Here is a 22,745-nt window from a genome sequence, read left to right on the forward strand (position 1 = left end):
ATTCAAATAATTTATTGATGAAAAAAGTACATCAAAAGCAGCTCATTAGCATGCTAATCAGCCCACTCCACAATAATATAAAATATACATATTTACAGACGCTGAGATCTTATGTCTAAAGGAAAACCGAAACAAAACGTTCTTAAACAATACATCTGAAAAACTAAACTGAAATACAATAATAAACAGTTGTATGACATACTAAAATCTTATGTCAAATTTCTTAAACTTTTCTAAAATATCCTTGATCAAGTCATTGTTAAACAAATAACAAATCATATCTTCCACTGTATCATTACTTGCATTACGAAATTCTAACAACTGTGAACATTCCGTAATATAATGGTACATTGTATGTAGTCCATTTATGCCACAAAGTTTACAAGGAATAATACTGTCATCTTTTCTATACTCCCATACATACTTATAACCAAGCCTTAGTCTCATTGCAAAGCCATCATATCTGGCAGTTGATTTGCCATAGGAAAAATTTGTATTATTAGCTACATGGTCATAATGTCTCAGGCTTTCACTACCACTATCTAATATCAACCTAGCATTTACCAAGTCCCAACTTTCTCGAATTCTTCTAATGTTTGATTTTATTTTATTGATATTCATAAAACATTCGTGATCAACTCTGCCCTTAGTACATCCCTTCTTAGCCAGGTCATCAGCAACATCATTCAAATGAATACCACAGTGGGAAGGTATCCACATGAATGTAACTTCACTATCAAATGCCTTTATAACAGAAATACGTTGCCTACATTTTAAAACTATGTCTTCATCAACAGGTATTTTTGTATTTAGAGCAAAAAGAGCACTTTGACTGTCCACAAAGAAAAATACAGATTTCCTCTTTTGTACGCAATACTCCAACCCCTCAAATATAGCATATAGTTCTGCTGTTGTACTAGAACTATAATCACTTATTCTCCTGGCTATTCTAGTCTCAGTGCTAATTCCATATTCAAAACATTCTCTTATGACAATGCCACATCCTGCCCGATTTTCAATGAAAGACCCGTCACAATATACATGGATAGCATTGAAAACTGGAAATACCGAAATTTTTTCAAGAAATAAGCATCGTAATTCATGTGGAGCCTACTCATTCTTTTTCAAATCCAATATTTCGATTTGAACATCAACAATGTCATCATCCCATGGCTGCAATGCCACACTTCTTGGCAAAGGTATGCAATAATCCAAAGCATCATACTGCTTAAGATACTGGCATATTTTCCTTGCATATGAATTAATTTTTAAGCTTTTAGGAAAATCTTTAGCAAACCTCTCTACAATAGCTTTCAAGTATTCATCTCCACGCCTAATGAGACTTATCGCAGAAACAATGGTTAGTTCCCGAACTCTGTGGGTTATGTTTGGAATATTCAGTTCCATGCGCATAATTTCGATCCTAGTTGACCTAGGACAGCCTAAAACAATTCGGATGGCTTCATTTTGTAATGTCTCTAAAGGTTTTAAGTCTCTGTCTGAAAATGACGACAGAAGAGGAGCTGAATAATCTATTATACTTCTAACAGTGCTCAAGTATACCGATCTCAAAATAGGTACACCCACACCATTCCCAAAGTTTGATAAAACACGCATAGGTTTCAGCCGAGCTATACATATGTTTTTAACATAATTAATCTGCTCCTTAGTATTAGAAAAACCAATATACATCCCCAGATACTTGTAACTCTGCACCTTCTGCAATTTTTCTCCATTAAACCAAAAATCCAAACCATTTGTAAGTTTTGACTGATACTTTGTTTTACCTTCATTGACCACCAGGTCCAATGACATGCAAAGGTTAGACAACTCCCTTATCACCATAATCATGTCTTTCTCTGTTTCACACTGAATCAAAATGTCATCAGCATAAATTATTACTTGAGGATTTCCAGGAAATTGGTAACTGGCAATCCTGTCCATCAAAATATTAAATAGCACTGGGCTCAAAACACCACCTTGTGGTGTTCCTAAATAAAAAAATTTCTCTCCCGACTCCTCTCCTTGAAAATAAACACTACCCTGCCTTCCAGTTAAATAATCTGATATCCATTTTAATAAGTACATGGTTAAACAAGATGTTAGAAAAGATTATTTTAAGGGTTTTATGTTGGTTATGAGACACTCCAATATAACATCTTTATTAGCCTTAAATAGGCCCTTTGTTGGCCGAACCGGTTGAGCTTCAGACTGTCATTCGATGGGCCAGAGTTCAATTCCCGGGGCCGGCTGATGAAGAGTTAGAGGAATTTATTTCTGGTGATAGAAATTCATTTCTCGCTATAATGTGGTTCGGATTCCACAATAAGCTGTAGGTCCCGTTGCTAAGTAACCAATTGGTTCTTAGCCACGTAAAATAAGTCTAATCCTTCGGGCCAGCCCTAGGAGAGCTGTTAACCAGCTCAGTGGTCTGGTAAAACTAAGGTATACTTAACTTATCAAATGCGCCTTTTAAATCCAAAAATAATCTGCAACTTATTTTGGAGGCACTAAGACATTTAATAATGCAATCAGTGGTACTTTTATTTTTCATAAAGCCATACAAATTATCTGACAAAAGCCCATCAATCTTGTATAGTAATCTGTTAAGTAGGCTACCATGCGCTCCATTGTTTTAGATAAACAAGAGGTCAGTGAAATTGGCCTAAAATCACCATTCCCTTTTGGTACTGGAACCATAAGGGCAATTTTCCACTTGTATGGTAACCTTCCATTTATATATGACAAGTTAAACAGATCTAATAAAGGACTATCCTCCATAGATATGAGACAATTGATAATATCGTACGCAAGGCCATCTCTACCAGGAGAGGTGGATTTGCCCTTTTTAACAGCCTTCAGCATTTCATTCCTAGTAAAAGGAATACAGGAATCATCATCAAGTCTCGCCTGACAGTTTACCATACTTTGCCTCTTAGACCTAAGTTTCCTTAAGCAACCTTGAACATTACTAGGAAGAGATTCAAAGCTTGAAGCATAGGACCACTTATTTACGAGTTCATTGGCTTTCGATTTAGGATCTGGATGAGCAATAATTTTTCTTTTTACCCCCCTAACCTTATTTACATTTTGCCATATTTGGCCTAAATTCTTTGATAGCCTAATATCCAACATAAAACCCTTAAAATAATCTTTTCTAACATCTTGTTTAACCTCCGTAGAAAGAGATGCAACTTCAGTCATAGTTTCCTTAAGTTTAACATTGGTAGGATCCTTACTCCATGACCTGTGGCATTTTCTTAGTAATTTATTCCAACCTTTCACAATTTTATCATTATAATATGCAGGTTTAGATACAGAATTTTTGCAATTTCCTCTTCGTTTACTCAGTATTGAATCAACTACCGCTAACATATCATCAAGAAACCTATTCTCATCTGTTATTTTGAGTTTCTTGTACTCCCCATACCACTGTCTAACTTTGTCAATGAAATCTTGACGCTTTTGTTGACGTAGCAAATACCTTTTTCTGTTATCAACAAAAGAAATTTTTTCAATATCAAGTTCAATACCCAAAGCAAAATGGTCACTCAGCAAGGTGCTTATTACCGATAAATCTGCATGAACACCGGACATATTAAAAATAATACCATAGTCAAGCCTCCCGCCTTTAATGTGCGTGGGCTCCCCATTGCCAAGCACTGTTACATTTTCAGCACCCTCTAAAAAACTGTTCAGGACATTTCCATTATGATTCTGGAAACCAGTACTACCAAGATTAAAATGCCTTGCATTAAGATCACCCAGGAGTATAGCATCCTCAGCAAAAATTACATCGGGAAAATCGTCTATGGTTAGAGAATTTGCATGAACATAAGCATTAACTACATAAAGTTCAACATTCTTTGAGGTAATTTTAACACACAAACACTCTGTACCATTTACTTTGAAGGATGAGTGGAGGACAGCTGGAATAGGGTCTTTAACATAAGTGGTCAGACCACGACAATTATTAGAAATATCAGCTGGCAATTCAAAGGATTTGTAACCTTTAAGCAACAATGACATACCATTAACGCCAACCTCTTGCAAAGCCAAAATATCTATATTATGAGACATAATATGTGCATGTAAATCAGTAAATCTTGTACGTAATCCATTAACATTCCATGATATGATATTCAGATTATGAGCCATTACAAGACATTTTGCCCATCAATTTTTTAATTGAACAAAGAACATTAGTTTTGAGATTATCCTTTGGATTCATCATATACTGAACAACAGAATCGAGAACATGAGTAACATTGTCATACATATTGTCCGGGATGGCTAAAGCAACATTAGTTGTCTTTTTAACATTTCCAGACTTACTTGAAGCACAAGGTTCATTAAGCGGAGCTAAACTTTGTAACACTGTTTTAATATCCAACAGAGCTTTTTTTAATTCATCAATTTCATTACGCAACTCTAGTATAAAATTACTTCTAGTCAACTCTGTAACCATACCTTCATCACCCATAGTTTCCTGTAGTCGTTTTTCTTTACGTTTTTCCCAGACGTTTTCATTATGTAATGGTACTGCAGCAGAAGACGAGACAGCAATTGCCTTGTTATTCCCAGATGCTTCAGGTCGAGAAAAGTCAACTTTGGGCCTTTTCGGGCATATCCAAGCACTGGCATTATGACCACCACCGTAATTACAGCAACGTGGAGTAATGTTCTCCTTGGCTTTAATCTTGTCTCCGCATACTTTTGACTCGTGCTTCTTCCCACAAAACCGACACTTCTGTTCATTAAGACACTTCCAGGCCATATGTCCCCATCTACAACATTTATAGCATATCACAGGGGTTTCTTTATAAACAGCTACACGTCTATAACCCAGGCAAGATACAAATACTTTTTCAGGAGCAGGGCCCTTCATTAGAGCAATCAGCTGCGGTTTAGGCACAAGTTCTCCATAAATTTTGACCTCACGTCGCTTTACCCATATAAATCTCTCATCCACCAATATGTCTTCAGGATCAAGATAAGTAGGATAACCAAACAAAATTATTTTAGTGCGCTCGCCAATGAATTCCGATGGTTCCTCCATAACTACATTGTCAAAGCCTTTGGTGGTTAAAAATTTAACAGCAACATCATCCTTCACAGTAATATATGATACATTTCTACCTTCCTTGAAGAGCACTTCAAAATCTCTATGAACTCTAGACAGTCTAACCGCCCACCGAATCTTGTCGTGAAAGTCAAAATCATTCTTTGGAAAGTAAAGCCGAGGTCGTATTGTATTTTCAAACTCATTAGAACCACTAGGAATAGCAGCACTGTCAACTTTCTTTTTCTTGTCCAACTGCACAGTAAAACTGCCCTGTTTTACTTTCCTCTTTTTTTTCCTTCCCTTTGGCCTCTGTTGTAGTAGAACTGCTATCGTCACTTGAGCTAGATAACTTTAAATCAATTATTATATCCTGGTTTCTTCTATTTCCATTTGTCCTCTTCATATCTGCTAGACTTCATAGTGTTTGAAAGATAGACGCTGAATTGTGAAAACGCAGTCCCAATCAGCGAAAAACGTCCTTCCAGCCAAAAGGTCGAACCTCCTGAGGCAACACAGTGTTGCGCTTTCTTATATCAGTGACATTTTGGATCAGTAGAACGACACCCATCTGTGTGATAACTTTAGGTAATGCAGGTAATTTGGAAACAACCGTAGGATTACTGCTTAATTAATAATATTTTGCCGTAAAATAAATCAGATTAATGTTAAAATAATATATATAAATCATACTTATTACTTTCTTAGTTTAAAATGTTAAAATGCCGAATTTTAACCCATAATTACCTAAAATATGAGACCTGTAGGTCACACCGAGAATGCCTTATTAATTATATTTATCAGTAAAATAACTCGATTTACAATTAAAATAATATTATTGAATTGAATTTATTACTTTTTATCAATGTATCATGTTAAAATACGTCATTATAAACCATAAATAAATAAAATAATCTACTATATTAGCGATACACTTGCTGTTACTTATTATCGAGTACGGTAGAAAATAAGTAAATTGGCAAAAAAATGCTTCATTAATTACATTTATAAATTCAATAACTCGATTTTATATTAAAATAACGTAAGATACTAACATTTATTACCTTTTAATAAATTTAAAATCTTAAAAAACGTAATTATTAACCCAAATTACCTCAAATAAGGGACCTAATCCTCTTGGGTGGAAAGTGGCCGAGTGACTCCCGATGTAAACAAACATCGTCGTGCAACTGCGTCGCCAAAGAATATCGGAGAAATCAATCAATTGCGACCGGAAATATTGACTGAATGATCGAATTGAAGGTCAGCCGAGGTAAGTTAATGATTGAGGTTGAATTTGCGAGTTTAAAATAATGTTAGAATTGAGTTTTCCATTAAATATGGTCGAATTAAGTGAGGCATTTCCCTTCTCTTGAAGGCAAAGGTTACGATCTCAGTCCTGTTGAAGCGTTATTTAATCGATTTAAACCGTTGTTTCCGTTATTTAAATCGTATTCAAATAACGCTGAAGGCCAGTTAAGGTCAGTCAGTGATTAAAGTTGATTTTGAATAAATAAAATTGGGTTAAATTCGAAGTTTTAAGTTAAGTATGGTTAAATTAAGGTTACGATGGCCAACGTTGTCTAGGCGTTATTTAAGCCTTATTTAATTGATTCAAACTTATTTAGGTTATTTAAATTGTGTTTTGGCTTTTGAGTCGCTGCCTAAGGGTTGCTTTTGCTTTGGGATTGGTTGTTTCAATGGTATGGAAAGCATAACCAGGCCTATGCAAGGCTAGATTAGGTCAGGCTGGGCTTGGAGTCAGTATTAGCTTTTTTTTTATGCAACTGATTTTATTGGAGTTTCTGGGTTTCATTTTGACCAATTTGCTTTTCAGTTTTCTCTGGTTAAGCAAACTGAAGCCTGTCCAGGTCTCTTGGGCTAGGTCAGGTACAAATCCAGGTTGGGTTAGGCTACGAGTCATTATTGCCCTTATTTATTAATGTTTGTTTCATTGAACTGGTTTTATTTAAGATTATGGTTTTGATTTTGACCAATTTTCTTTCCCGTTTCTTTGCCGAGGTGAATTTGATCCTATCCGGGCCTGTAAGGGTAGGCTATGCTGGAGGGTATAGGAGAGGCTTTGGCATTTGAAGAATGGTTGTAATAAAAATGGCTCCTATTCAGAATTAGGGTAAAATTGAAGACTACTACCAAGCCCCTTTGGTTAGGTAATTATCAGTTGTTCCGACACAATGTACAAACCCTCGGTCCTTTACATTAGGAGATTACTTTCAGGCGTAGGCTGGAAACGGCCGTTGAACTTCAAACAAGGTGGTAGGCAGTTAACTACTGTCCGGGAGGCAGGAGCACCGCCTGCCCGGATGTAAACATTCCAATTTGCTTTCGGCCGTCGTAGCGATCGGACGTTGTTCTTCGCCGCTCTCTGCCTGACTGCATTTTTTTGATCATTTTTGGTGGGATTTTTCTGTTTGTCTATTTTTATTATGGAAAAGTCATCTAAACCCTCCTATCCCCAGCCTGTGTGTCCCGGGGTAGGGGGTAAGAAGTGTAATTCTTTTCGATCTAGAGTCGACGTGGACCCACATGCACTCTGTACATCTTGCAGGGGGCGTGTGTGTTCACGCGACTCTACTTGTAGTGAGTGTTGTTTGTGGTCCTCCGAGCAGTGGGGCAAGTTCGAAGGGAGGCAACGTTACCGTCGTAAGCCTTCCAAGGAGTCGTCCGAGGGAAATACGCCCCCGACGACTCCGTTGGTGGCTAATATTTCGGGTTCGTTTCTTCCTCCTGGCGAACTTCCCCTTCTCGCTCCCTCTCCCTCGGGTGAGGACTCCCCCTCCCCTTCCTCTTACGTTTCTTCGTTTGTGGAAGGGCGCGGGGGAGAGTTGGACCGCGGCATCCTCTCGGAAGTCTCTTCCCGTTCCGGAGGTGAGTTTTTTCCTCCGGATCAGGTAGAGGCTTCCATTGCTAACCCGACTTTTGCTTCAGGTTCCGGACTGGATAGCCAGGCGATGAATCCCAACTCTCCCTGGCTACACCTGGGCCTACCTGGTTCGGCTCTGGAAGGCTTGGCTCCCCTGGCCCCCCCTCCAGTCACGACCCACACGGCAGCGACAGCCACTACTACTACTGTCACCTTCTCAAGATTTGTCCAGATGCCGGTTTCAGTGGCATCGCATCTGGACACCCAGGTATCGGCGTCATCCGCGGGCCAGCACGCTGTTCCACTGCCACCTGGCTTCCTAGCTCCATTCTTGCGCGCTGGCCCCTCCTACATGGTGACGTCATCTTATCCGTACGTGACTGCTGCTGCCCCTGTTGCTGACCACGGCCTGGCTTTGGACATGGTTCCTCATTTGACTCTCCAGCCCGGCCCTTCGTCTACCTCAATCCCCATCCCAGCGACCTTGGCGAGGCACGACCTGAATCTGCACGCGGGAGGGGCGGCGCCTGCATCCTGCCCCAGGCATTTTGTGGCTGGCCGAGCTACCCAGGCAAATCTCTGCCCGAGTTGCTTCTTCTCTGGCTGCAGCCCCTCCTGCTGTTCCTGCTGTTCCTGAATCGGCGGCCTCGCTTTCCTGGCTTGGGGATTTGACTGCTTTCCTGAAGCAGATGGTGAAGAAGAAGAAGAAGAAGAGGTCAGGAAGGTGTGTCGTCTTCATCTTCATCTTCATCATCATCGTCTTCGCTCATCTGCTGCTTCTTCCTCTTCTCCTTCCGAGGCTCGCAGCGGCCGAAGAAGAAGAAGTCTGTCTCTCCCCTAAGAAACCTCACACCGAGATTTCTAAGGGTCTGCCTCCTTCCACAGGGAAGGCAGTGGGATCTCTCGTTGGCTCTTCCCGATCCTCGGATCAGGGAACCGCTGCCCCGGCCTCCGGGCCAGGGGCACCGGGAGCCAAGGGCGTGCAGACCAAGGTCGGCACTCCCCCGCTGCGCCTAAGAAACCTCCTGCTTCTAAGGCCAGCGAGACCGCGTCGGGCACTCGTTCGCGAGTTGCTCCAAGTACCTGGGTCCCCAAGGAGACTCGGGTACCCCAGTCTGTTACGGTGGACACTTCTCGCCATACGGACCAGGGCGTGGGACGAGAGAAAGAGCCAGGGCATGCAGGTGCTCCGCCTCTTCCTGCTGGCACTCCTTCCAGTGCCAAGTCAGGTTCCCGGGACAGTGCTTCAGCCCCGCGGGGCCGAACGCAAGAAGAGGCAGCGAAGAAGTCCCCTACTCAGTCTTCTCGAGAGGCTTAGGCCTCGAAGAAGTCTGGGGCGCGTCCAGAGGACAGCGCAAGCTCGCGCCAGCCAGCCGCGCGTTCGACTCCTCCCAGTCCCCGGCCACGCCCGCGCGGCCAGCCTGGCTTGGGGGAGACGAATGCGCGGCTCAACTCTCACGAGCCGCTCCGCTCTCCTCAGGAGATGGTTTCACCTGGGCTGAAGCGGTCTCCTCGACCTGAGGGCTCGTCATCACCGTGGGTTGGTGACCGCTCTCGGCCCGCTGCCTCTACTGGTTCTGCCAGTAAGGGCAGTGGGAGCGCCCGATCTTCCTCGCCTGTCCTCTCCGCCCCTTCAGTCTCCTCCAGGGGGCGTGAGTCGGAGAGGAGGAACTCTGGGGATTGTTCTCCTCAGAGTTCAACTGTGTGGGGGTATGCACCTGGCTCGGTCCTTGGTTCGACCAGGTCCTACGCCCGCTTAGTTCAGGAAGGTCCTCGGGGGTCTGCCGAGGTTCTTCCTCCTGCAGGAAGAGTAGTTCGGGAAGACCGCACCCTGGAAGGACTCGAAGATCCTTTGCCCCAGGATGCGGACACCCCCGAAATACAGAGAACTTTTTCAGAGGTTATCGCGCTGATTCGTCAGCACAATGACCTCGGGGAAGGGACCACGGCTTCGTCTGTGGATTGTCCGTCGTGCCTCGAATCCTTCTGGGGACCCAAGAAGGAACCCAAGGCTTCGGTGGGGCTGCCGTGGTCCACACTTGCCGAGGGAGTTCTCGATCAAGTGAACGGTCTTGTGTCTGAGCAGGACAGCTCCATTCGATCGAGTCGCTCGGACAAGCTTCTTCCACCCCCTCTGCCTCGTCAGAAGCGTTTCTATACTCCAGCAGAAGGGGCGTTGCTGACTAAACAGGTTGACCCGGACCTGACTCGTTTGGATCCGGGTCTTTCATTGCAGCAGTTGTCGGCAGAGAACATTTCTCTCTCCCAACAAGAAGCTGCAACCCTGGAAGCCACCGCCATAGCGGCCTTCCAGGCAGTCTCCTGGCTCGATCTGTGGTCTTTCACAGTATCGAAGGTAGCTGCTTCCTCAGGCGCTATTGTACCTGGGGAAGACTCTGCCTTTGGGAGACTGTGCCAGTCTGGAGGTAGGGCTATTTCCTACCTTGCCCACCAGACTGCAAGCCTGTGGGCTAACCTGGTGTTAAAGCGGAGAGACGCTGTTCTCTCTCTCTTTGCCAGGTCTGTAGGTCCCGAGTCGGCAATTGCTCTTCGGAATGGACCGTCGCTGGGTTCCTCCTCTCTCTTCCCTAGAGAGTTGGTGGGCGCCGCGGTGGACAAACGCCCGTGATGATGACAGCGACCGGCTTGTCCACCAGGCAGTGGTTAAGACCTCCGGGTCTTCTCGTCCCACTGCAGCCAGGCCTTCGGGCCAGGCTGGCTCTTCCTCTGCCCCTAAGAAGTCCCAGTCTTCGAAGGGGTCCCGAGGAAACACCCAGCCTTCTTCTTCCTCGAAAAGGGGGGGTTACTCCCGTCCTTTTCAGCCCCCTTTCCAGTCCGGTAAAGGGGACAAGGGTAAGAAGAAGAAGGGGAAACGCTAGGGGCGGCGTTCCCCGCCAAAAGCTGCCAAAGGTGGGGGGGTGCCTGTCGAGCCATTGGGCAACATGGCAGCGACATGGAGCCGCGACCTGGATAGTGGATGTCCTTCGGGAGGGATATCTACTACCCTTCGAGTCTCGGCCTCCCCTCACCTACTCTCCGGTCCATCTCCAAACTTATCTTTCAGGTTCGTCGAAGGACATCGCACTACAGCAAGAAGTGCAAGCCATGCTGAGCAAGAATGCTGTAGAAGTCGTGTCGGACCAGTCTCCAGGCTTTTACAGCCGTATCTTTCTCATAGAGAAGGCATCAGGGGGATGGAGACCAGTCATAGATCTCTCTCCCTTGAACCGTTTCCTTCGCCAGACTCGGTTCACGATGGAAACAGCGCGAACTGTGCTGGCTTCCATCAGGGAGAACGACTTCATGCTTACGGTGGACTTGAAGGATGCTTATTTCCAGATGCCCATCCATCCGTCCTCACGCAAGTACCTCCGCTTCGTCCTTGGGGAGTCGGCCTTCCAATTCAGGGCACTTTGCTTTGGGCTCTCGACTGCTCCCCAGGTGTTCACGAGAGTGTTCTCTCTCGTGTCAGCTTGGGCCCACTCGCACGGGATACGTGTGCTGAGGTATCTCGACGACTGGCTAGCCCTGGCGAGCTCTCGCTCACAGTTGCTACAGGACAGGGATCGTCTTCTCGAGTTTTGCCGGGATCTAGGGATCATGGTAAATCTGGAGAAGTCAGATCTCACCCCCAAGCAGAGGACAAAGTACCTGGGCATGCTGATAGACACAGCGGCAGCAAAAGTCTTTCCCTCGGACTCTCGTATCAGCAAGTTCAGGCAGGCAGCACAGTTGTTCCTGTCTCGACAGGAGCAACCAGCTCGGCAATGGCAAGTCGTCATCGGTCACCTGTCGTCATTGGAGAAGATAGTACCTCACGGGCGTCTTCACCTGCGGTCTCTCCAGTGGAGACTAAAGGAGCATTGGTCCCAGTCCAGAGACCCCCAGTCCTTCTTCATTCCTCTTTCCGAGGAAGTGAGAAAGGATCTTCACTGGTGGTTAGACGACAGGAACCTCTTAATAGGAGTATCCCTGCATACTCCCCCTCCGGACATGCTTCTGTTCTCGGACGCATTGACCGAGGGATGGGGCGCACACCTGGAGGAGTTGCTGACTTCGGGAGTGTGGCACCGAGACGACAAGCACCTTCACATCAACATCCTGGAGTTCAAGGCGGCCTTTCTGGCCCTCCAGGAGTTCCAGGATCGAGTGATGGGACACTCCGTGGTACTGATGAGCGACAATACCATGGTAGTGGCGTACGTCAACAAGCAGGGGGGACTGGTGTCCCACCAGCTTCATCAATTGACGATGCAGGTGCACGAGTGGGCCGTAGCTCACTCGGTAGAGCTGTCAGCCAGGTACATTCCAGGCAAGAGGAATGTCGTGGCAGACAAGCTCAGCAGCCAGAGCCAGGTGGTAGGGACCGAGTGGTCCCTTCATCAGGAAGTAGCGGAAAGGCTGTTCGATCTGTGGGGGCGTCCAGTCATCGATCTGTTCGCCACCCGGCACAACAGAAAACTCCAGATCTTCTGTTCTGTCGTGCCGGACCCATGGGCTGCTGCGGAGGACGCGTTCCAACACCTGTGGGACAACCTCGACACTTACGCCTTTCCCCCATTCTGTCTGATTCGCCGAGTGATGATCACCCCGAATCTCAGAATGACTCTGGTGGCACCCAAATGGCCGCAGGCCAGTTGGTACCCGGACCTGCTAGCTCTCCTCTCCGAGGCGCCGAGAGAGATTCCCCCCTGGCCCAACCTTCTGCGTCAACCTCACGCACAACGGTTCCACCTGGCAGTGCATTCCCTGTGTCTTCACGGCTGGAGGTTATCCACCATCTCTTGCGAGCGAGAGGCTTTTCGCGCCGCGCAGCAACAGAGATGGCAGGATACCTCAGAAGATCCTCCGCAGCGGTGTACCAGGAAAGTGGTCCGTCTTCTGTGGTTGGTGTCGTCGAAGGGTATCTCTCCGGTCAGAGCTACTGTTCAGCAGGTCGCGGACTTCCTCGTCTTCCTTTTTGAGAGAAGCTTCTCTCCGTTTCAGCTGTAAAGGCTACCGCGCGCACTTTCGGCCTAGTCTTGCGGCTGAAAGGAGTAGACATCTCCTCCTCTTTCGAGATTTCTCTACTCATGAGAAGCTTGAACGGTCTTGCCCACCCAGGGATCTCAGGCCCCTGCATGGGATGTGACTCGTATTAAGGAGCCTGACTGTGCACCTTACGATCCTTTAAGAGAGTCGTCAGACAGGATCTGACCCTCAAGACTGTTTTCTTGCTTGCCCTGGCATCGGGCGAAGAGAGTTGGCGAGCTTCACTGACTTTCCTTTGATGTCAAACACTCAAGGGGATGGGGATCAGTTACGCTTGATTTCATCCCGGATTTCGTAGCGAAGACTCAGAACCCTTCGGTCCCTGACACACGGTTTGAGTCCTTCACGATCCCCTCCCTAGAGGACTTCGTAGATAATGATCCAGACGAGATGATACTGTGTCCTGTTAGGGTGCTGCGGCGCTATCTGAAGAAGACTCGGCACCTCCGGCCTGAGTGTCGACGACTCTTCGTTAGCACTGGCTCGACCAAGAAAGAAGTGTCCAAGAATACCATCTCTTTTTGGCTTCGTGAGACGATAAGGAGAGCGTACTCTGCTGCAGGAGAAGACGACACCAGTACGCTTCGTCTGAGAGCTCACGAGGTCCGCAGCATTGGTCCGTCCCTCGCATTCCGGAAGAATATGTCGGTACCACAGGTGCTGAAGGCGGGTGTGTGGTCCCGACAGACTACCTTCACCTCCTTGTACCTCCGGGATGTTGCACACAAGTCCTTGGACACTTTTTCCTTGGGTCCTGTGGTGGCTGCTCAACAAGTTGTGTAGCTTATCCAGCTCCCCTAACGGGACAGGTTGCATCTCGCCTATGTTGTACGGTAGTGATTGGGAGATGAATCTTGAGTGACTGGCCTCTATTCCTTCTCCCCATCCTAAGCTCTCTTCCCACAGGCAGGGAGCGGACGCGCCGTTACAAGCTGGACCAGGCGATTGAGGCAGGTAAGCACATAACGAGAGCTTCCGTTCTATTTCCTTTCAGGTTAATAGAAGCAACCCCACTCCTTCCTCTTTGTCCATGACTTTGAGACAAACCCAAAGCTTGTATTTGCCTTATTGTCATCCGACGTCAAATTCTTCCTAGCCTACTTTGCATGAACTGACGTTTTCCTCTTTCATGCAAAGGGACCCAGAAGTCTGACAAACTGATCCTGCGTTTCCTACAACCCGATCTTTTGTCAGAGGCGGTTTTTCCCTTCCTCGCTCTTACGACCAGGAAGGGAAGACAATTTGGTGAACTCCAGTCAGGTCAGAGAGGCTTTTTCAGATTCCTCCCTCCAATCAGTGAGTCTCCTAATGTAAAGAACCAAGGGTTTGTATATTGTGTCGGAACAAATAACAATTTTTAAAGTAAATTGTATTTTTCCTAACTATGCAAACCTGAGGTCCTTTACACTTATGCCCACCTCATGCCACCCCTCAATCTGTACCTGGGCCGAAAGGCAAATTGGAATGTTTACATCCGGGCAGGCGGTACTCCCGCCTCCCGGACAGTAGTTAACTGCCTACCACCTTGTTTGAAGTTCAACGGCCGTTTCCAGCCTACGCCTGAAAGTAATCTCTTAATGTAAAGGATCTCGGGTTTGTATAGTTAGGAAAAATACAATTTACTTTAAAAATTGTTATTTTGATAATAATTTGTTGTATTATTGATAGAGAAGAACGTTCTTCTCAACTTAACAGATGCACAAATGTTCAGTTGCCTTACAAAGACACATGGTTGGAAAGAAATACCTTTTTGACCTAGCCTATCCTAGTAATTATCTCCCTCCAATCAGTGAGTCTCCTAATGTAAAGGACCGAAGGTTTGTATATTGTGTCGGAACAAATAACAATTTTTAAAGTAAATTGTATTTTTCCTAACTATGCAAACCTGAGGTCCTTTACAATTATGCCCACCTCATGCCACCCCTCAATCTGTACCTGGGCCGAAAGGCAAATTGGAATGTTTGTAAGGTGTCAAAGAAACGAGTAGGTAAAAGTTACTGCTACTTTATTACAGATCCAGGCAGTTTATATAGCGGCCGACTAATACGGACCCGCGAGAGACAATGGAATTGACTGTGACCTGAGGTGAAACAGTAAACAATAATATGCAGTGTCAGTACAAATTGTCACAAAACATACAGAACTTTAAATTTGGATACAGTCTTGATGCCTGTGAATGAAGAAACATGTGATACACAATGTGTGACATTTATAAATACTGCATCAAAGTAAAAATGGTTAAAAATCAGTGACCTGTCACGTTTAAAGATTGACTAATTGAGTTTGAAGAAATTTGGAAGTCACCAAAGAAAACATGCTCAGAAATGGAAGACTTAATTAATGGCTGCTGTGGTTTACGCTGGCGCCCGATGTGGTGACTTTACAAATATGGCGGCAATTTGCCTGCGGGGTGAGGGCGTGCTGGAGTGCTTTTGGGCGGAAGGGGTGCTGCGTCGCTTTCGGGACTCTCCAACAGAGAGGCGGGTAGAATGCGGTCTATTGAAACCCAGTCGTCCCTGCCAGGAGTGCCAGCTGACAGCCTTGCTGTTTCGTTCCAGCACGCCGGAAGGGTCCCCTGTAGGGCTTGGTTAGTGGTGGACGGATGGCGTCGACTCTCCAAAGACGGGTGGCGGATGACAGCTGTGGCAGCATGAAGGTGGTTGCATTGTCATATATGGCGCCTGGTGTAGGGGCGAACTTGCAGCCACGTTCAGTGGAGCCTCTGCAAAGTGATGGGGAGTGGATTTTCATCCGTCACGAGCTCTCCTGGCACTATTCGAGGGTTCCCCAATAGGTTTGTTCGGCTGCAGATGGGGTGCCGTCGGCTCTGGGGCGGTTCTCAACCCGAGGAGGACCCACGGCAGCTGATGTTTCCAGTCCTCGGCGGTGCAGCGGGCCATGAGGGATGACTTTAGGGACCTGTGTTACGTTCGACCAGGCCGTAAATCCGCTGGGTTAGCCGCATTGGTGGTGTGGTGCGTGGTTCCCAGCAGTTGAGCCAGGGCAGACCACAACCCGGAGAGGAAGGCGGGGCCCCTGTCGGTTGTGATGTGGTCCGGGGCTCGATCGGCTAACCCAACTGGAGAGCAGGGCCTGGCGCACGCGCTGGCGGTGGCTTCTTGCATGGGTGTGGCCGGGCCACCTCATCAACGGTCTACCAAATTGTATCTGGATCCGCCTGATGGGGAACATGTCCAACGACGTCGATGTGGCAACAGGAAGCGGCGCCCTGGCTGTGGGAATTTTTAAGACATGCGTTTGAACCCACCTTACTGGTCTGGCACTGCAGGCAGATGTTTTGTAAGGCCAGAAACTTTTTGCACCCCGTGCCACGAACTTTTTTGACAGTAGTTGACGTGGTCCTGCCGGAGGGGTGTGAGAGGCCGTGAATTATGTCGAATTTGTCATTTGAGGCTGGAACCAAAGGGCAGGGCTGACCTGTGCTGATGTCAGAGAGCAGGCTGGGGCCATTTGAACGTCCCGCCATGAGGGATGTGATGGCAGTTGCGGTATGCTGGGGTTTCTGGGTCAGCGGCCTGTTCTCTGGCAAGGTCCTGGTAATCTATAAAGCTGCATGGTTCAACATGACTCTCAGAGGCGTCTGCCGGGATTTTTTTCTTGCCGGGGAGGTACCTGACGGAACAGGTATACATTCGGCTATGGCTGAGAGGTGGCGCTGCTGTAAGAAGAATGCATAGACTTTGAAGGCGTGAACCAGTGGCTGATGGTCTGTGAAGATTGTGAAGGGCGTCCCCTCCAGGAGGAACTTGAAGTGCCGAAAAATCGCAGAGTTCCTGTCGAAGTGCTTAGCGGGTCTCTGCAGGATTGAACTTCCTTTGCTGAAAAAGGCGATGGGCTGGGGCACCGTTGATGATTTGCTCCAGAACAACCCTGGTAGACTGGCGTCTTTTCGTCAGCTGGAGGGGGCCTTGGGATCTGGTGTGCCAGGCGGTTGCCTTTTGAGGGGGCCTTTCAGGAAAAGGCCTGCTGCTGGCTGGGTCCCCAAGACAGGGACTTGGTTGGTTTTTAGGACTTCCGCTGAGGCCGTGGTGTGCATGATCCCGGGATGAGGTTTGAGAAGTTTACCATCCCAAGGAACTCCTGGACGGCCTTGATAAGTGGGTGTCGGGAACCTGGAGAACGGCTACTCAGATGTAAGAGAGCATACGCCTGTCGGAGATGTCACCCGTCAACCAGGAATTCTGCTTTCTGGACGCCGAAGGTGCACTTGTCAAAGCGGACGACGAGGCCATGTTCTCTTAGGCGCTGGAGGACTGCCTGATGTGTCTCTGGTGTTCGCTAGAGACCTGGAAAATATGAGAATGTCTTATTACAGCAGCATTATTTAATTTTAGGTCCCCAGGATGCTGTCCATGAGCCGCTGGAAGGTGGCCCCCGGTTTCCTCAGTTGAAGGTGAGAAGGCGAACACATAGGACTGAAGGGCGTGATGATGGCTGTCTTTGGTATGTCCTCTGAATGAAACAGGTACCTGGAAATAAGATTTAAGAAGGTCCAATTTAGTGAATATTTTGGCCCGTGAAAGGAGGCCGTGAGGTCTTGCATGTTGGGTAGAGGGTAGTGGTGGGCTCTGTTGCAATGTTGAGCCTGCCTGTAGTGCTGCCATTGAGGGTCTCCAGGAGCCGTCCGGTTTCTGCACCATGTGGAGGGGAGGCCCATGGACTGGAGGCTTTCCTGCAGATGCCCATCCGCTCCATCCCATAATGCTTTTTTCGCCTCCTGAAAACGCTGAGGGGGAAGCCTTCGGAATCATTTGTTGGCATTCCTTTCATCCCCACTTTCATTTTGGTGGTATTTCCTCAAAGTCTTGGCTGGGTCCCGGGGACTTGGCGGCTTCGGGCTTAAATACCTCAGGGAACTCCGACTCAGACAGGTGTGCATACTGGTATCATAGGTGCTGATGGTGGGTCTGGGTCCCGCCTGTTACACGGGAGAGCTGGATGCAGGAGTTGGTATCGAGGAGGCGCTGCGCCAATCACGCCACTAAGCAGGCTACCAAAAGTGCGCCATTGTGAAAATCAGGCCCCAGGAGTGGGGTTCCACGTCCGTGACGTATGAAGTCCCAGGAGTAACTCTGGCCCAGGATGGAGATCAACAGGGCCTGGTGCCTCTGGGAGAGGATGGGGGTTCCGTTGGCGTCATCAGAAAGCGGCTGGGTCTGGTGTCTGGTTGCGGGTCTCTGGATGCTGGGAAGACCGATTTAAAGGCCCTTCACCAGCATCATCCTGCCGGAGACCATTCCCTTGAAAAAAACCTACTGTTTTTGAGGTCCTGGGTTCTTGGCTGCCATGGTGGCTTGATATCTGCTGGCTCACATTCCTTGGTTTTTTTGTACACGAGCAGGGCGGCAAAAGTTTCGGGCGTCCTTTCCGAAACTTGTGGTAGCGGTGCGAAGCCCGGGACCTCCATCTGCTGTGGTTCCACGTCTGTTGGTGATGGCGTTGCAAACGGGCTGCTCACGTCCTCTTCGAGCTGACCGACTGTTGTGGCCGGTTTTAGCCGCTGTGAATACAAACGGAGTCTGTGAGATGTCCGCCGCCTCATGAGGATTCGATAGGCATGGTGTAGGGTGAAACGATCTGAACTTCAAACAAGAGTGCGGTAGATTTCCCATGCAAAGCTTATCTCCTGCCGCTTCTTTGTACCCAAGTCTGGTAGTGACAGGAGATCCACGACCATGCCCGGATGTAAGCGTCTCTTGAATTGAGGTCGGGGCGTGGGTTTTGGCAAGGTCGATAGCACGGGCGGCCCGCTCGGCGATGGGCAGGAGCAAGCAAGGAGGAACTTTTTGTGGTGCTGGAAATGAGGGTGTGTGTTTTTCTTTCATGAGATGAGTTTTCTGTAACAAAGTCCCGGAAGGGCGTTGAGCACTGTGTGTCCTGTAGGGGGAAGAAATCAGGTCCACGATTCTGAAGTGGCTCTCCACCCGCGGACCCACATCGATGGGTTTGCATACATCTTGCAGTTTTACGGTGAGGGCGGCCCGCGATTGTGTTGAGTGTTGTTTGTGTTCGGAGCGCTGGTGTGGAGTTGCGGGAGGGCCTAACCGATGCAGGGCGGGCGCAGGTGTGATGGGAGGTAGGTAAACCTCCGAGTCCCGTTGGTCCGCGTTTAACTGCATAAAGGAGGGGATATCGGCGTCCATGCTCGCTCCTTTGACCCCCTTACTGGAGTGGGGTCCCTTGGGTCAGGACGCACTTTCATGCGCCGTGTGGTTCCACTAGTGACGCTGGTGGGTACGTGGCAGAGTCAGCACGCTCAAACGCTGGTTACAGCGCCGCGTGTTTAGGCCGCTAAGAGCCTTTTTGAGAAATCCTGGAGCCAAGACTAAATCGCCGTGTCGGTCCGTTAATGGCTCCGGGCTACTCGGGGTCACCACTGTAAGGTGTCAAAGAAACGAGCAGGTAAAAGTTAGCACATTCCTGATCCAGGCAGTTTACCTGGCGGCCGACTGACGCCTGCACCGTGAGAGACAATGGAATTGACTGTGACCTGAGGTGAAACAATAAACAATAATATGCAGTGATCAGTACAAATTACAATACAAAACATACAGAACTACAATATGGATACAGTCTTGATGCCTGTGAATGAAGAAACATGTGATACACAATGTGTGACATTTATAAATACGCATAAAGTAAAAATGGTTAAAATGCGTGACCTGGCACGTTTTAGAGCGTGACTAATTGAGTTTGAAGAAAATGGAAGTCAACAAAGAAAACATGCTCAGCGGAGACTTAATTAATGGCTCCTGCAAACACACGCTGGCGGAGATATCTTGGTGACTTTACATGTTTACATCCGGGCAGGGGTACTCCCTCTTCCCGGACAGTAGTTCTGATAACCACCTTGTTTGAAGTTTAACGGCTTTTTCAGCCTACGCCTGAAAGTTTCTCTAATGTAAAGGACCTCGGGTTTGTATAGTTAGGAAAAATACAATTTACTTAAAAAATTGTTATTTTTTGTGCAAAATGGGTGCTGCATTTTGTACCAGTCCCTTGGGGATGAATGTAAATATAAACAAAAGACAGTAAATATCATAAAATTAAACAAAAGACAAGAACCTGAACAAAAAGCTGTAAATATATTGGTCACCAACTGGCAGGATTTTGACAGATTAGACTTAGAGTTTCATTGCAATTACTTGTTTGGGAATGGCTTGTCATGCAGTCATTATGGCCCATGGCATGACTGTGTCAGACTAGGATTTTATAAGTGAATGAAGAGAAAAACTAGTAAAAGGAAATCATTACATAAGCTGAAAAAACCCAAAATTCTTAACTTGATCAAACTAGGTCACTAAGCAAACCTAAATGTCTCGAAACTCCTTAAAAAATAAACCAAAATGGTTGTTTATGCTGTCATTTTTAATAAATTACAGGATTTCCATAATGTGTTTTATGCAAACCTGGGGTGAGATCTTTCTACAAACCTGCAGAAAAGGTTTGGATTCCAAGGAAGTCCCTGTATTGGAAATAGGAAGCTACAGTAGGCTAGTAACAAAACAATTGTGTTGCAGTATGGTAGATTAGTAAACATCCGTGGAAAATTATCATGATAAATTTTGAAAATGCGCCCCTTTACTAATAAGGTAAAAATAGGATGCAGTACTTTGAAGCTTTTGCCAGAGTTGTATAACTAAATCAACTTGTCAAGAACACAGTGTCATGTCGCCAGTGTAGTTTATGGCACTTGTAATATGACAGATATGGGAACCAGTGAAATTACTTTGTAAGGCATGAAAGGAGTGTTTTAATAAACATGAATTCACCATCCAGTTTATGCAGTGGCTTTAAAACAGCAAGAAAAATACAATACACAGAACAGTCAGAGTGAAATGTAGTAGGCTGCCCAAAAATGGTGACAAAAGGAAACATAAAGGATACTTTAGAAAAGAACTTCCCCAAACATTTCATTGTTCCAACACAATATACAAACCCTCGGTCCTTTACATTAGGAGATTACTTTCAGGCGTAGGCTGGAAACGGCCGTTGAACTTCAAACAAGGTGGTAGGCAGTTAACTACTGTCCGGGAGGCGGGAGTACCGCCTGCCCGGATGTAAACATTCCAATTTGCTTTCGGCCGTCGTGGAGATAGGACGTTGTACTTCGCCGCACTCTGCCTGACAGCATTTTTTTCGTCATTTTTGGTGGGAATTTTCTTTTTTTCTCTTTAAATGGAAAAATCATCTAAACCCTCCTATCCCCAGCGTGTGTGTCCCGGGGTAGGGGGTGAAAAGTGTAATTCCTTCAGATCTAGAGTCAACGTGGACCCACACGCACTCTGTACATCTTGCAGGGGGCATGTGTGTTCACGCGACTCGACTTGTAGTGAGTGTTGTTTGTGGTCCTCCGAGCAATGGGGCAAGTTCGAAGGGAGGTGACGTTACCGTCGTAAGCCTTCCAAGGAGTCGTCCGAGGGAAATACGCCCCCGACGACTCCGTTGGTGGCGAATGTATCGGGTTCGTCTCTCCCTCCCGGCGAACTTCCCCTTCTTGCTCCCTCTCCCTCGGGTGAGGACTCCCCCTCCCCTTCCTCTTACGTTTCTTCGTTTGTGGAAGGGCGCGGGGGAGAGTTGGACCGCGACATCCTCTCGGAAGTCTCTTCCCGTTCCGGAGGTGAGTTTTTTCCTCCGGAGCAGGTGGGGGCTTCCATCGCTAACCCGACTCTTGCTTCAGGTCCCGGACTGGATAGCCAGGCGATGAATCCCAACTCTCCCTGGCTACACCTGGGCCTACCTGGCTCGGCTCTAGAGGGATTGGCTCCCCTGGCCCCCCCTCCAGTCACGACCCACACGGCAGCGACAGCCACTACGACAACTGTCACCTTCTCGAGGTTCGTCCAGATGCCGATTTCAGTGGCTTCGCATCTGGACACCCAAGTGTCAGCGTCATCCGTGGGCCAGCACGCTGTTCCACTGCCACCTGGCTTCCTGGCTCCATTCACGCGCTCTGGCCCCTCCTACATGGTGACGTCACCATATCCTTACGTGACTGTTGCTGCCCCTGTTGCTGACCATGGCCTGTCTCTGGATACGGTTCCTCGTCTGACTCTCCAGCCCGGCCCTTTGTCTGCCTCAGTTCCCCATCCCAGCGACCATCGCCCCTGATCTGCACGCGGGAGGGGCGCCTGCATCCCTGGCCCCGCCCACTTTTGTTCCTGGTAGATGCACAGCTCTCTCTACCCAGGCAATTGCTGGTCCGAGCTCCGCCGTCTCTGCCCGAGATGCGCCTTATGCTGCTGCAGCCCCTCCTGCTGTACCTGCTGTTCCTGAATCAGCGGCCTCGTTTTCCTGGCTTGGGGATTTGACTGCTTTCTTGAAGCAGATGGTGAAGAAGAAGAAGAAGAAGAGGTCTAGGAAGGTGTCGTCATAGTCTTCGTCTTCATCTTCATCATCGTCGTCGTCTGCTGCTTCTTCCTCTTCTCCTTCCGAGGCTTCGCGGCCGAAGAAGAAGAAGTCTGCCTCTCCCCCCCCTAAGAAACCTCACACCGAGATTTCTAAGGGTCTGCCTCCTTCCACAGGGAAGGCAGTGGGATCTCTCGTAGGCTCTTCCCGATCCTCGGATCAGGGAACCGCTGCCCCGGCCTCCGGGCCAGGGGCACCGGGAGCCAAGGGCGTGCAGACCAAGGTCGGCACTCTCTCCGCTGCTCCTAAGAAACCTCCTGCTTCTAAGGCCAGTGAGACCGCGTCGGACACTTGTTCGTGAGCTGCTCCAAGTACCTGGGTCCCCAAGGAGACTCGGGT

At 47.6% G+C, this 22,745-nt stretch overlaps 1 protein-coding gene and 1 pseudogene across 1 annotated transcript; one reads left to right on the plus strand and one right to left on the minus strand.

Moving 5' to 3' along the window:
- Positions 1 to 201: 201 nt before the first annotated feature.
- LOC136838151 (uncharacterized) lies at positions 202 to 2,088 on the minus strand. The gene is made up of 2 exons (XM_067103002.1): positions 1,188 to 2,088; positions 202 to 1,058 (listed from the first exon to the last, which is right to left on the minus strand). Exons 1-2 carry the CDS (start codon positions 2,086 to 2,088, stop codon positions 202 to 204), a joined length of 1,758 nt encoding a protein of 585 aa, XP_066959103.1.
- Positions 2,089 to 6,231: 4,143 nt separating this feature from the next.
- Positions 6,232 to 22,745, plus strand: part of LOC136838152 (zinc finger protein 850-like) — a 144,507-nt pseudogene continuing 127,993 nt past the window's right edge.

This window comes from Macrobrachium rosenbergii, unplaced genomic scaffold (assembly GCF_040412425.1).
Source record: "Macrobrachium rosenbergii isolate ZJJX-2024 unplaced genomic scaffold, ASM4041242v1 171, whole genome shotgun sequence".
NCBI lineage: Eukaryota > Metazoa > Arthropoda > Malacostraca > Decapoda > Palaemonidae > Macrobrachium > Macrobrachium rosenbergii.

Bases quoted from the DNA above. Each gene is read 5' to 3' on its own strand.
- LOC136838151 (XM_067103002.1), bottom strand. From the start codon at position 2,088: ATGTACTTATTAAAATGGATATCAGATTATTTAACTGGAAGGCAGGGT. The intron at 1,059-1,187 runs GTGTGGCATTGC...CGGTATTTCCAG, and splicing joins TTGCATACCTTTGCCAAGAA to TTTTCAATGCTATCCATGTA.